At 33.6% G+C, this 15,925-nt stretch overlaps 1 protein-coding gene across 7 annotated transcripts; it reads left to right on the top strand.

The window, feature by feature from the left end:
• Positions 1–875: 875 nt before the first annotated feature.
• LOC138708050 (uncharacterized) lies at positions 876–15,330 on the top strand. 7 transcript variants are annotated; one of them, XM_069838195.1, is made up of 5 exons: positions 876–995; positions 6,398–6,593; positions 9,178–9,365; positions 10,098–10,205; positions 15,094–15,330. In XM_069838195.1, exons 2-5 carry the CDS (start codon positions 6,417–6,419, stop codon positions 15,242–15,244), a joined length of 624 nt encoding a protein of 207 aa, XP_069694296.1. In that variant the 5' UTR covers positions 876–995; positions 6,398–6,416; the 3' UTR covers positions 15,245–15,330. The 7 variants fall into 7 exon arrangements, with proteins under 7 accessions (XP_069694296.1, XP_069694322.1, XP_069694313.1 ...); XM_069838221.1 differs by having other exon boundaries at positions 900–995; positions 6,441–6,593; XM_069838212.1 differs by having other exon boundaries at positions 948–1,152; positions 6,441–6,593.
• The last annotated feature ends 595 nt before the right edge of the window (positions 15,331–15,925 follow it).

The following is a 15,925-nucleotide window of genomic DNA, read 5'->3' as shown; positions in this document are numbered from 1 at the left end:
GAAGTCTTTAGTTTTCGTTTCATTACAGCCCATTATGTGGCGAAAATAAAAGGAATTGTTATTTTAGCTCATTAAATATCAGTACTATCAAAATTTTGCATAGAATAAAACTTATCGGAAATGATTTTTAAAGAAACTTTTTTATGTAACATTTTTAATGAAAATCAATAATGAGGGAGATATTTCGATTTTTTTTATTCAAGCCCCCTTATAAGCCCCCTTTTAAATAACGTATTTTAACGTTTGTTAACTTTTGTACACTCTTCCTGTCCCCACATGATTTTCATTTCTTATATCTTGATCTGTTCGCGCTTATGGGTTCTGTATTGCACGTAACATTTTCGCGCTTTTATATTCTGCAGTCGGTAACTTTATTTTGGTAAAAGATAGCATGTATATAACATCTTTATTATTTTTATCTCCAACCAGTTGTTATGAAACATGACTTCTATGATTTTATACGTTCGTTCAAACTTTAAACGATCTCTCTTGAAAAACTGCAAAGAAGTGATATATCACATTTTTTTTCCTGGATCCACAGAATTGCGATACTTTATTTCATCGACTTCTATCTACCAGTAGAGGACTAGAAAAAGCATGTTGGACGCATGGCAGCCACAAGAGCGTCTGAAAGAGCAATATATTACCAAACTACAAGCAATGAATAGGAAACGACCAAATAAAAATTGTAACAACAATTCCGAGGGAAATGATGGCAATAAATTTTTTATATTCCTCTTTAGGTTTTGAATATGAGAATCTCTGACGCACTGGAAAGAGTGGTAAAAATGAATTTGCTGTTGAAGTTGTAAATAGTAATGTAAAGTTTGCGTGCAGCGTTTAGTCAAACAAAATTTGCTGTTCATATTATGAAATCTTGGAAAAAATAACTCGAACATTAAGCAGTCAAACATCGGATAGAGAGCAAACGTATTGAGATGTTTATTCAAAACACAAACAAACACAGAGAGCAGTGGAAGAAGTGACGCCAAAGTGTGAGTCTCTCAAGAAGTCTAGAGTGCCAGTTGTCAATAAAATGTCTTTTAATTTTCAGATTTGATACTTTCTACACAGAATTAATTATTCTAACATCTTGCCAGCATCCGATAGTGCCAATATTTTTTATTATAAATTATGGACTGAAATAAGTAGGTAAGAAATATAGTCTGTGAATATAACTGTGATATATATAGCGTAATGTGTTGGTGTTAAATTCAACACAAAGTAGCAATAAGGTAAGATAATTCCGTATATTAAACTCCTCTCATCCTGTTAATAGCTGGTTCGATGTTCATTTAACAAATCTGACTCTAATAGTAATATACGTTACTTAATTTTTGCAAATATTTAAAAACAATAATTAACATTGCAATTTAGGTGAAATTGCAGTGGTAAGTTTCCAATTTATAATTATTAGGTACTATGTTAAACGTCTCTAAAAATAATATGTTAAAAGCCTAAAGCAGTAAAATGAATGTCGCGCTTAAGCGGTAAGACGAGGGAAATTGTTACGTGTGTTACGTTGGGAATACTGAATGTGGTATTTCACACATACCGCGTATTGGTTCTGTGCGGAAAACAAGCAAATACGCACGATCTCGCACAATAGTTATTTGTTGTGATTTTTCATCATTTCTTGAGAAAAATTTCTAGACGATGTTTAACCTTTAAATTGGCAAAACTTCATTTCTCACACTAGTTAATTAAATCGTGTTGGACTATAAAGAAAACAACTATCGCAATGTCCATAGTTTATATGTTGTGCAATATTATAGTGTTGTGAAATTTTAATTTGTGCGAGATCGTGCGTATTTGCTTGGTTTCCGCGGAAAGTCTAAAATTCCACATTCAGTATTCCCAGCCTAACACACATAACAATTTCCCTCTTCTTACCGCTTAAGTGACATATTGATTTTACTGCTTTAGACTTTTAACATATTTTTAGAGACGTTCAATATAGTAATAATTATAAATTGGAAACTTACCACTGCAATTTCACCTAAATTTCACTGTTAATTATTGTTTTTTAATATTTTCAAACATTAAGTAAACTCTACAACTCCACTAAATTTACTGCATTCGTGATGCAAGTAACATTAAGGAAGCCCTGAAAAATCAACAAGATTCCTGAATCACCATAGACAGGGGGGGAAAAAGACAGACGTATATCACGGCCTGCTGGAGTATAGTAAACACAGAAAACATTTTAAAGCAACAATGTTGAAGACAGATATTTTTGTTTTGCAAATTTGCCGTCATTGAGCAGAAACCAAGATGGAGATTTCATTAGATATTTTTGTTTTTCAAATTTGCCATCATTGAACAGAAACCAAGATGGAGATTTCATTGCAACTAATTAGTAATTCCTCTTTCAGGTAAGTAATAAACGATCTTCGCACAAAATAATGTACGATGCACGGGCGGTATGTTTTCTTCCAATTCTCGGAAATTAAAAAAGCTCAACTACGTTTCGCTTTTTCAAAGTTTTCCTCGAACATAAAAACTTCAACATACCGCTCTTGTAACGCATATTACTATTTCCTACCAATTTTTTTTCTATTGTTCTATTAAAATTATAGCATTTCGCCTCTTAACCTGTTGTATACTATAGGATAAATTGCCAATTTAAGGGTTAAAACATATTATCCTTTATAGTTTCAGGCCATCAAACCAATATCAGTTCATAATCTCATTATCAATAAATTTTGTCTATAAATAAGATTTTGTTAAGAAATGCATTTACATATCCAGGCACTTACTGCACTAGCGTCTGAGTGAGATGAAGGTGATAATGCCAGTGAAATGAGTCCAGGATCCAGCGCCGAAAAATAGCCAATATTTGTTCTTAATGGGTTGAGGGAAAACTCCGGGAAAAACCTTAACCAGGTAACTGGTTCCAATCGGAATTTGAACCCGGGCTCACTCGTTTCACGGCAAAAAATGCTAAACTTTACTCTATAGCGATGAACCCACTTACTCTATGTAACTGCTAGGATATGTAAGTAAATAAAAAAGTAACGCATTGAATAAATGAATAAGTAATAATAATAATAATAATAATAATAATAATAATAATAATAATAATAATAATAATAATTTTATTTTCCCTCACGCTTCACCAGATTGAAGGCATAATATAAATAAATAAGTAAATGAAGATGATTGCAATTGTGCAAATAAAATGAAATGATACCGAAATGAATATTAAATAATTAAACAATATATTAATAAATAGAAAATGTGCAAGTGAACAACGAATTTAAAATTTAATCAAATACACAAAACGATAAGCCTTCAGGAATAAATAAGTGATAAAATAAATATATTAAACTCTGAGATAGAGTGAATTATTAGTACATTATGCAACGACCCTATAATTACCATTATAGCAAAGTTTCATACGACTTTTTGTGCTCGACCATATTTCTAACTTGAAATTATTCATAAGTATTCATGTTATTCTTATCTGAATGGGGAGCGTAACTGACCTTATACAATATCTCGTAAATTGTGAGATATGCGCAGACGCGAGGGTATTGATTTTTTCCGAGAAACAAATGTCATTGACCTTGATATAATCTAGAGAGTAAAATAAACATTAATCTTGATATAACATTGAAATTGATTTAGACATTGAAAAACGAGGCGACAAATTGAATTTATTTGAATATTATTTACAATTAACGCTAATCATTATAGTAACAGAACATAACCTTCTGCGACAGTATTGGATTTCCAGACTCCGTGACGTTTCGCTAGTTGTCTTTCGATTACATATCCGAGAATAATCGATACTTGCTCTTTCATATTGCTACAATGGTGATTTCTGATTGGTGGAACACCTGAACTTTAATGAATAGGTGTACTTTAATGATGTCCATTAAAGGGCTGCTACCAGGTGTATAATTACTACATTTCGGCATGGTCGAGCATAAAATATTATAATATATCACTAACTATTACGTAAACAAATATGCATGACACAATCAATAAGTAAATGGAATAAAGACATTCAGTCATTTGCTGTCATAATACACTGCTCTCTTAAACTGACTGAGCATATTGGCAATTTTATTAGTGAAAATACGGGAATTTTACTTGAACCAAGTAAAGAGATAGATTTGGAAGTAAATCCCGAAAAGACAAAGTATATGATTGTGTCTCGTGACGAGAATATTGTGCGAAATGAAAATATAAAAATTAGAAATTTATTCTTTGAAGAAGTAGAAAAATTCAAATACCTGGGAGCACAGTAACAAATACAAATTATACTCGAGAGAAAATTAAACACAGAATAAATAGGGAAATGCCTGTTATTATTCGGTTGAGAATCTTTTATCATCCAGTCTGCTGTCAAAAAATCTGAAAGTTAGAATTTATAAAACAGTTATATTACCGGTTGTTCTGTATGGTTGTGAAACTTGGACTCTCACTTTGAGAAAGGAACATAGGTTAAGGGTGTTTGAGAATAAGGTGCTTAGGAAAACATTTGGGGCTAAGAGGGATGAAGTTACAGGAGAATGGGGAAAGTTACACAACACAGAACTGCACGCATTGTATTCTTCACCTGACATAATTAGGAACATTAAATCCAGATGTTTGAGATGGGCAGGGCATGTAGCGCGTATGGATGAATCCAGAAATGCATATAGAGTGTTAATTCGGAGGTCGGAGGGAAAAAGACCTTTGGGGAGGCCGAGACGTAAGTGGGAAGATAATATTAAAATGGATTCGAGTGAAGTGGGATATGATGATAGAGACTGGATTAATCTTGCACAGGATAGAGACCGATGGCGGGCTTATGTGAGGGCGGCAATGAACCTCCGGGTTGCTTTAAAGCCAGCAAGTAAGTAAGTATATTGCGAATTGAAATGACTGGCTTTTCCAAAGTACACTGTTTCATATGAAACAATTTTTATCTCGAGAAGAAAGCAAAAACGAATAAAATTGTATTCAACATTCTGGTTTGATATATCTCAAAGAATAATCCCCTGATCACATTACTTTCTTTTTACTCTGTGTTTATTTCACTAATTTGATTTTTAATGCGGTTATTATAAAATTCTGTTTTGGTTATGAGGGTGAATTTACAACTTACTCTCATCAAATGTCTCCACTTTTATTAATGCTTCGAACTTACAATCATCTATCAAATAAAGAGGATTTAGATTTCTCGTTATCGTACAATATGTAGAAGAAAAAGTTATATACAGCAATAGTTTCATGATATGTTGGATTCTAGTTGCATGTTAGTTGTAGTTGTAGTCAGGTATCATGCTGGTTGGAACACGTGTTCTGTAGTAGTGAATTTCTTAAATAAATTAATTAAGCCTATTAGTCCTACTATATTATAATACTGTATACTGAATTTATTAACATAGTGTTATATTTACTCTGTAATTTGCCAATTATAGCTACATTTTACATTTTTGGCTATGATATCTATACTTAACTCGTTTTAATTTTTTTTGTATTTTTCATTTATATCTATATATGTGTCTTTTATTTAGGTAGTACCTATTTGTTTTTTTTTTATTTTTAATTTGTAATTACACTTGTATCTTGGATTTGTTTCTGTCTTATCATTTTTTTCATGTTAAATGCAATTCTGTGATTTTTTAAACAAATCTGTACTGTCTATTGTAATTGGGGCTTTGCCCTGTTATAGACATAAATAAATAGACAGACAGACAGACAGACAGACAGACAGATAGACAGATAGATAGATAGATAGATAGATAGATAGATAGATAGATAGATAGATAGATAGATAGATAGATAGATAGATAGATAGATAGATAGATAGATAGATAGATAGATAGATAGACAGACAGACAGACAGACAGGCGGGCAGGCAGACAGGCGGGCAGGCAGATAGATAGATAGATAGATAGATAGATAGATAGATAGATAGATAGATAGATAGACAGACAGACAGAGAGACAGACGGACAGACAGACAGACAGACAGACAGGCAGGCAGGCAGGCAGGCAGGCAGGCAGGCAGGCAGGCAGGCAGGCAGACAGACAGACAGACAGACAGACAGACAGACAGACAGACAGACAGACAGACAGACAGACAGACAGATAGATAGATAGATAGATAGATAGATAGATAGATAGATAGATAGATAGATAGATAGATAGACAAATAAATAAATAAACAAATGAATAAATAAACTTTGTAACTATGGCTAAAATTATGATAGGATGTAATCACTGTAACGATGGAAAAACCTAAATAAAATGGCGGCATTAAAAGTATCGCCAAATTTTGTACCAATACCAATAAAAATAAAATTTTGACACCAATTAACAAATGGAGTATATGAAGAACACTGTAACGTTAGGAAGCAACATGCAGGAATGAAGAACGGCGTGTTTGTTTTTGTGTGCAGGATAGCCAACAGTGTCATAATGAAGGATAACGGATTCTTCCAGCGCTGCGTGCTCATGGCCTGCTGCATGACGGCGTGGCTGTTTGATGAGACGTCGAGCAGAAGCGACGTCGCGACGGCCAATAGAATGCATCGTTCATCTCACAGCCGGAAGCGCCGCTTTCTGGTCTACCCAGAGGGAGGAAGCTACGTGGAGGTAACTTGTCGTATCACGCCCTGTATCAGTGTGAGCCTGATAGATCTTCATGCTGCACACATCTCTTCAGATCTTATATGGACGTCACAAGCTTTGTATTATTTTTACGCTGTACGTACGTACATTCATGGAAAGAGGAAGTGGCCCATTTAGAAATGTTTCCATAGCAGCCATGCAGTACAGCTGTATCGGAAATTTGTATCAGACTGTCTTTATGATTCCATTAAACTCTTTTCTAGCTGCACACGTTTAGGAAAATGATGCTAATCCGTCCTTTCTCCTACTCAGAAAATTTTAATTAACGGTATTATACCTTTACTCCATATAATAAAATGTACAACACTCCCCCATTGGCATTAGAAAACGTTAATTCCCACTTTTGGTCTCTTACAATATTTCCATTTAAAATCTCAAAGATAAATGCAACACGAAATGCAAGCAGTTCCCTACCATTTGCACTAACTGCCTTATCTTTACTGCATGTATTCGCTTTTCTCTTTTCCTGTTCACCATCCACTCAATTCCAGAAGAAATATTTTCTATACCGATCCTCGAATTACAAGGGGCAGTAAAAAGTTTCCGGACTGCCCTGAATGTAGGCAACACAAAGGATATGATATGATAATGATATTATATGATATATGATATGGTATGGTATGGTATGATGTGATGTGATACATGATATATGATATGATTTATTATATATGATATATGATATGATTATGATATGATATATGATATGTTATATGATATGATATATGATATGATTATGATTATGATGTGATATGATATATGATGTGATGTGATATGATATATGATGTGAAATATGATATGATATGATGTGATACATGATATGTGATATATGATATGTTATATGATATGATATATGATATGATTATGATTATGATGTGATATGATATATGATGTGATGTGATATGATATGATATATGATATATGATATGATATATGATATATGATATATGATATGATATGATGTGATGTGATACATGATATATGATATGATATGATATATGATATGATTATGATTATGATGTGATATGATATATGATGTAATGTGATGTGATGTGATATGATATGATATGATATAATATGATATGATGTGATGTGATCTGATCTGATATGATTTATGATATGATATATTATATATGATATGATATGATATGATATGTGATGTAATGTGATCTGATATATTATATGATAAGATATGATACGATTATGATATGATATTATTATGATATGATTATGATATGATATATGATAGGATATGATTATGATATGATATATATTAAGATATGATATTATTATGAAATGAGATATATGATATGATATAATATGATATGATGTGATGTGATCTGATCTGATATGATTTATGATATGATATATTATATATGATATGATTATGATATGATATGATATGATATGATGTGATGTGATGTGATGTGATCTGATATATTATATGATAAGATATGATACGATTATGATATGATATTATTATGATATGATTATGATATGATATATGATAGGATATGATTATGATATGAGATATATGATATGATATGATATAATATGATATGATGTGATGTGATCTGATCTGATATGATTTATGATATGATATATTATATATGATATGATTATGATATGATATGATATTTTGTGATGTGATGTGATCTGATATATTATATGATAAGATATGATACGATTATGATATGATATTATTATGATATGATTATGATATGATATATGATAGGATATGATTATGATATGATATATATTAAGATATGACATTATTATGATATGATATATGACATGATACGATATATGTTATGATATGATATGATATATGATATGATATGATTTATTTATTTCTACAGCTCTTAATTTAGTAATGGGTCGCCACCACATCTCTGTATTCGTACTCCCCATCACCTTCTAATTACAATAACACATACAAACTTTCATCGACGTGTACAGTCATTTTATTAGCTAATCCTATTACTATAATACATACCCTCAATTTGCTCTCTAACCTCTCACCTTAAAATTGTCCCTTCTATCTAGTGAACATCTCACGACTTTTATTGTTTACTTATATTTGAAGCAGGCCTACTTCCTATTGTCTAAAATTTCCCTAATTTTAAACTAACTTTTACTAACTCTACTTAATCAAAATCATTCACTTTCATCTCTAATTTACAATGAGTTCTACCTCTCCTCACTTCTGTCATCACCCTTATCCCCTATTTCTCCATTAGTCACTGAATCACATGTTTATTTGTTCACTTCTACTATTTTTGTAAGTCAGCTCAACCTTCATTTGTAAACTTACTTTGAAACACTTCCTCTCTTCCTATCATTTTAATTTCTCTGATTGTACGCTAACTTACACATAGGATATAGGAAACGGAGAAGTTATCTAGCACCAGGGAAACATCTGGCATATATACAGCCTACTAAATGCAGCAGTGAGTATAGATTAATTATTGAAAGTAAACAGTACAGTCACTATGACGGCAAAGGATGCATGTCAAAAACCGATTCTGACACAACCTCGTTGTCTTTGCAGCTGATAATGGGGTTCGGTCTGCCCATTCTGGTGCAAGAGCAGAGCCTGACGATGGGCACAGTGGTCAAGCTGCTGTACTCCGTGCCGACCAACTCCACGCATTACACAGATCCTGCCTTCAGGGAGAGGCGCGCTCCGAGGACCTCTCGTTGGGACATCTACTCTATGTTGGAAGCTACCTGCGACAGGTACGGTCTGTTCAAAACCAGGGACGTATTTACAGGGGGTCCAGGAGGTCAGAAACCCCACCCCCCAAAGTATTGGATTTTCAATTTTGGATGCATAGTTTGACAACTTCATGTGAAACCCCGTACAACACGCCAACTTCTGGAAGCTCTCTCTTTCTTCTTCTCTCTCCCTCGCTCCTCGTCATTCAGTCACCAATCACCACGTAAATATCTGAGAGGGTGTGTGTGGGCATCGCGACCAATAGAAGAACCACTCTCCAGTATTACCACAATAACGGATTCTTCATTTTTGCCTCGACTGTCGGCTAGGAAGGTTCCATTATGCTAGCATTGCAGGCAACTAGTCAACCTTTTAATGCTTTTGTTAGCAGGTTTGACAAACTGTGAGTGGACCTGCAAGTACATAGTGCATAGTGCTCCCTCCCTTCCCCCCGTGCTTTCTCACTTGCTCCTCCCCAAGACAGCCAGCGCTCACGTAGTAACTCGGTCAGGGTTTCAGTTCGATTTGTCAATCTATAACAGGTGATGATTAAATCGTTGATATATGGTGGTGGACTATTTATTGTTGAATAAGATAATTAATTATCGATTGATTGTAAAATGTGATTTGTTGGTTGTTGTTTGGTGTTGGATTATTAACGTGTTGGAGATTAAAAGTGTTATTTGTTTCATTGATAAAATAATGATGAATGGTTATTCAGGTTATGAAGTAATTATTGTTGATCTTTACAGACTCGGACTAGACGGCCGCGCATGCGTCTTGAGAGCGATATGTGAAGCCGCAGACGCCACTCTGCAGTATAACGGGCTGGCAGGGGAGATTATTCACGTCTTGCTAACGTGAGTAATTTACATGACTTTTTTGTAGAATCTACAGACTATTTGAAAAGAACAGGGGAAAAACAATCAAAGTGACAATTCTCATAAGGGTGATATCATCTAATTCAGTAAATTACTGCAGACTTTAGTGTTTGTCTTATCACAACTAGTAAAAGAGAATTGTCACCATGGATACAGCCATCCTTTCCTACTTTTTCATTAGGAACAGAAGTAAATTTTGCAGTAATATAGTAGTATTAGTATTTATTTATTTAACCTGGTAGAGATAAGGCCGTCAGGCCTTCTCTGCCCCTCTACCAGGAGGTTCCAACTACAATATCAACAATAAAATTACAATTAAGTTAGTATTAAATTTACAATTACAATTACAAATAATATTACAATTAGTATTAAATTTACAATTACAATAAAATCAAAGTACGAAAAGATTACCTGAATAATTAAAGCTAGATAATTTATCATAGAGAAACAAAGAATATTTTATATTTACTGAATTACAAATTAAATCTAGAATAACAAAATTGTATAGTGATGAAATTACTGAATATTGAAATATTTTGTGATAGATTAAAGAAACTATTTACAAGAAATCAATTACTGACCAAGTGCCTAGTAAGTTTTCGTTTGAATTCAATTTTATTTCGACAGTCCCTGATGCTAGCAGGTAGCGAATTCCAGAGTCTTGGCAGGGCTATTGTGAAAGAAGATGAGTATGAGGAGGTGCGATGGGATGGTATTGTTAGTATTGTTTCATGACGAGAGCGTGTGTTCAGATTATGGTGGGAAGAAAGGTAAGTGAAGCGAGACGACAGGTACGAAGGAATAGAAGAGTTCAAGATTTCGAAGAGAAAGAGAAGTGAATGTAAATTTCTTTTCTTATCTAGCTTAAGCCAACCTATTGCTTCCAGGGATGGGGTAATATGATCATATTTACGAACATTGCTTACAAAACGTACACACAAATTATGAGCACGTTGAAGTTTCATTTTGTTGTCGCTGGACAATATACTGAATTAGATGACATCACCCTTAAGAGAATTGTGACTTCGATTGTTTTCTCCTGTATTCTTCATTTGTCCTCATGCTTCAGATAATAAATTACAAAAAGTTATAAAATTAAATATATAATTTTTCCATTTGGACAAGTGCTCTAATTCAGTAAGGAAAATTAAAAATATAGAGATTTTTCAAATGTAAGAGATAGGTACATCAAAATACTACAACTTTAATAAATGCCGAGTCTATTTGGAAAATAAAACATTACTTGAACACACATAAGAGGGGTTTTGTTTAAACATTCATGCTGAAACTGCCCGGGTAGAGAAAAAGGAATTGGGTGGGTCATTGACCAAGAAGAAACTGCCTACTGAAGGATGCACTGGAAGGAATGGTGAACGGGAGAAAAGTTATGGGTAGAAGAAAATATTAGACTACAACGACATTAAGATAAATGTGTCATATGTGGAGACCAAGCGGAAGGTAGAAAATAGGAAAGATTTATGAATGCTGGGCAGTGTAAGACCTACCCTTGGGCAGAAAACTATGAATAAATTCGTGGTTAATGCTACGTAAACGTTCATAAGAAATATTGATGAAACAAAATGAAGAGGAAAAGCATAAATCATGAACAATTTTATTATTGAAACATAAGATTTACAAAATCATTAAAGTTATTAAAACATCAATAACAATCCCTATACGTATCCTCAAACTTGTACATATGGGATCTCTCTGCAGATCTGCAAACGTGCATAGAACTATTTTTTTTTTTTAATAAAGATTCATTTCTTTAATAACTTAACATCATGTATTCTATACATAGAAATTGTTTCAAGTAAAGTCATACACAGGGCTAATATCTGGCGACCTTGAAGGCTAAGGTACAAGAAACTACTATAACACAGTCGCGAAAAGTGTTGATTATAAATTCTTTTACAAGTCTAAAAAAAATCATTTATTTATTTATTCCATTTTATTTATTTATTTATTTATTTATTTAGCTAATAATTGTAACATAAAATGTAATAAAAACAGAAAAAAAAACTTTTGTTCACTCCTGAAAGAGTAGAACTTGAGCTTAGGAGAGGATTCCAGAAAATTAATTAATTAATGATATAACATAAACATAATATATATTCAGAATTACTGTCTTATGTAACATCATGCACAGAAATAAACAGGACTAATATCTGGCGATCTTGAAGGCCAAGTTACAAGAAACTGCATATTATGACAATCTCGAAAACTGTTGCTTAAAAATTCTTTTACAGGTTCAAAGATGAGAAGAAATTAACCATTCTGTCTGAATGTGTTTTCAGTGTTTTAATATCGTAATAGTGTACTTAAATTCGAGTCATTCAGTATTTGGATTTGCTCTGAGCTCCTTAGCATGTAAATTGTAGAAGTATGTCTATCGTATATAAAGGTTAAAGATGGAATGCAATGTGAAAGCCTAATGCACAAACGGGGAGAAAGGAAATACAGGCAAAAATCGCAATTGGATTTGCTCACCATTAATATAAAATTGATGTAAATTTTCAAATTTCAAAATAAAAAAAAAAATAGCATCTCGAAATAAAATCATTCAAATTCTTCCGTTAGTTTATGAGAAAAATTGGCACTTGTGTCTCAGTGTTTTCTATTTTATTACAAGGTTCTTTTTTATAATATTTTATTAAAATTATTATGTTTTTAGTGGTATATCGAAATTACACCTAACGTTCACTAGAGTTTCCTTAAACAGTGTTAGAAATTTCAAACAGATAACTTTAAAAGTTGAAAAGATGAGAAAAATATGAACTGTTGTATTTTATAGTAGATTTACACTACCTTTTCCTTAATTATTACTACGCAATTGCAGGATCAACATCGACAACCCCTTATCCGTGAACACAACATACAAACCAGATATTTTATAAACAAGCTTATACAGTGCGTTTCAAAACTTATGCATATTTTCTGCTACAGCTGAATGGAAATGTTTTTATAAAAACGCTCAGACACATCGAACAGTATATTTTAAAAGACACTTTTTCACAAAAACAAATCGTTCTTGATATCATTGTTGTGCGAGTTGTGATGTTATCGGAAAACACTTTTAAATAACATCCTGTATTTTTTTGTATGCCATCTGAAAGATTTTATTATTCTCAACGGTTACACAAGCTATCAATTGTTTTATACAACAAACGTTGCTATGGTAACACTGAGCAAGAGTTCAGTTACCCACAAACCAAGAGAGCATTTCACGGGATTTTCTATTTCACCATATTCTTTTCTGGATTTGCACAGTCAATTTATTTAAACCTTTGAGTGTTCACACTTTTGTTTATTTTATTTTGTGCACGTGTAAGAAGACTTTGATTTTGACAACGTCCTAATGGAGGTAAAAGAAATGAAATTTATTTCATATATGTATAAGAATCTTGGACACTACCAATTTTGTTGCTTAAAGAAGTAGAGGAAAAATTAATTCAATTTAGCAGAGCGAGTTAGTTTAGGAAATTCTATCAACTGTCCAAAACTTAATGTTTTAATATACCGTAGAACTACTCGTACTTTCAATTGTTAATACTTAAATACTCTATTACAACAGTCTAGTATGTACAGTCACGAAGCTCAATACGTAGTAAATATGCATCCATAGATAGTTGCTAACCACTATGATCGCTACTATCGCCTCATTACAGACAATGCGAAATAGTCGCTGCACAGTCTATTGTTCCTAGCACCCTCACAACTCAAGCTTCGTGACTGTATATACAGGGTGCGTCAGAAAGAACGGATGGATTTCACATGGCAAGAAAATTGTAAAGATTCATCAAATCAAAAATTTATTGTTATCAACATATTCACCAATACATGCAGTTTATTTATGTAAAACAACATTATCCATATGATGTCCTTGGCTTTCAATACAGGTATCGAGGCGTTTTCTGATGTTCGCCATCACTTTCACAGTCATAGCTGGTGCAATTGCCACGATTTCTTCACGAATCGCTGTCTTCAGTTCGTCCAGTGTATGTGATCGATGTTTACAAACTTACGCCTTCAAATGGTCCCAAAGAAAGAAGTCGCAGGGCGCGAGATCTTACCGTAGCCTCGGACAATCTCAGTGCAATAGAATTTCGTCCAGGTGATTTCTTCTTTAATGTTGAACCTGTGATACGAAATGAAGCCTCCCACCGCAAAATTGTATTCCGAGTTGGAATCCTAGCGTGACATCCGATGTCGAAATGAGTCCTGAGTGGCGGTCACAGACTCTTCATTTTTCAAAAATGTCTCTACGATGAAAGCACGTTGCACACCAAACCAACACCATGTTCTCAACTGAAACTGCATTCTATGGCTGACCCAACAGTCGTGGTCCCCCCTCACTATATCTCTCTCCTCGTCGCGTATCGATAGTTTGAAATCCATCCGTTCTTTCTGACGCACCCTTTACTAGACTGTGCTATTACAGCACAAATTTGATGACTTTCGAAATTCTACATATGCCCAGCTTAGGAACGTTTGCAAAAAGAAATGTATTCATTCGCGAAAAATGAAGTAGTTCTTATCATTTTCGTAAATTACACAGCTAGTAGAGTTTCCCTATGAATTTCGTTAGCAAAATTGTACTAAGCATTCAATATTCAATATATTGATACATTATATGTAGGGAATTTTTTTGAAGAATTAAGAGAGTTACTATTATATTATATTGACTGAAATAAGGAGTGTTTTGATGTTTAAATTTATAACGTGAATAATAATGCTGATTTAAGGGTAAAAGACGAAAAACACTGCCCATCTTTCGTAATGTCACATGTTTCGTGTGAATATTAGTGAGAAATAATGAAAAAAAACTTTCATGCAGTATTTATGTGGTCTCAATTTTGTATTCCAGGCCCTCGTCTACAACTGAGGAAAGCAGGAGTTACATGGACAGCGAGTATCACGCCGCAGAACGTCTGGGCAAGGAAATATCCGGCAGTTGTCATCTGCTGTATTCGGAGTGTGGCGTTGGACTTCTTGATTTCATATCTAAAATTGAATAATTGATTTCTGTATGACATTTTAACACTGTCGTTGATGTTCGCACTATATATTAATACGTAATAAACACAGATACTTATTGAACGGATGCAAACTGTATAGAATTTAAGATTGAAATTTAAGAAATTTACATACAGCATGAGTCAGGAGGAAACGTACTGTCTTCGCGCTACGAGTTGGCGCGGGGAGTAGATAGGCGGGACGGGGGAACTTTACGCTACACTCTGACCTGAAAACTTCGTCCACTTACTTGGCTACACGGGAACGGAGTCAGACATAAAAGATTCCGCATCTTCGGTGTTGCCGCTATGACTATCATTACCGAATCTCTCAACAAAGCCATTAGCCCCACCGCCCCCATCCTGATGAACAACAATGAGTGTTCTGGACAAATTTACGGTAGTCAAAACTCCCGTAACATTTTTATCGTGCCAGAACTTGGGAAACGTTAAATTGGTAGGCCTATCTATCCGCATTTCGTCCAGATACAAAATCGGTTTTTCCACTTTCCTAAGCTTTCTTATTTGCTGTAGATATCTTCACGTATTCCAATTTACAGTGTTTTCCTCAATTTTTTTGCTGCACACTTCTTCCACCTGAAATCCTTTTTCTTCAGTATTCGTCTTAATATTGTCTTTCATTTCAAATCAATTCTCTCTTGTAGCAGGGGTAAAAGCTTGTTA

This window comes from Periplaneta americana, chromosome 1 (assembly GCF_040183065.1).
Source record: "Periplaneta americana isolate PAMFEO1 chromosome 1, P.americana_PAMFEO1_priV1, whole genome shotgun sequence".
Taxonomy (NCBI): Eukaryota; Metazoa; Arthropoda; class Insecta; order Blattodea; family Blattidae; genus Periplaneta; species Periplaneta americana.
Note: the sequence above shows the minus strand (reverse complement) of the source record. Positions and strands in the feature narration are given on the sequence as shown.

Excerpts from the sequence above, each read along its gene's own strand:
- LOC138708050 (XM_069838169.1), top strand. Across the intron at positions 6,594-9,177 it reads AGGGAGGAAGCTACGTGGAG|CTGATAATGGGGTTCGGTCT; the intron begins GTAACTTGTCGT and ends TTGTCTTTGCAG. Across the intron at positions 9,366-10,097 it reads TTGGAAGCTACCTGCGACAG|ACTCGGACTAGACGGCCGCG; the intron begins GTACGGTCTGTT and ends TGATCTTTACAG.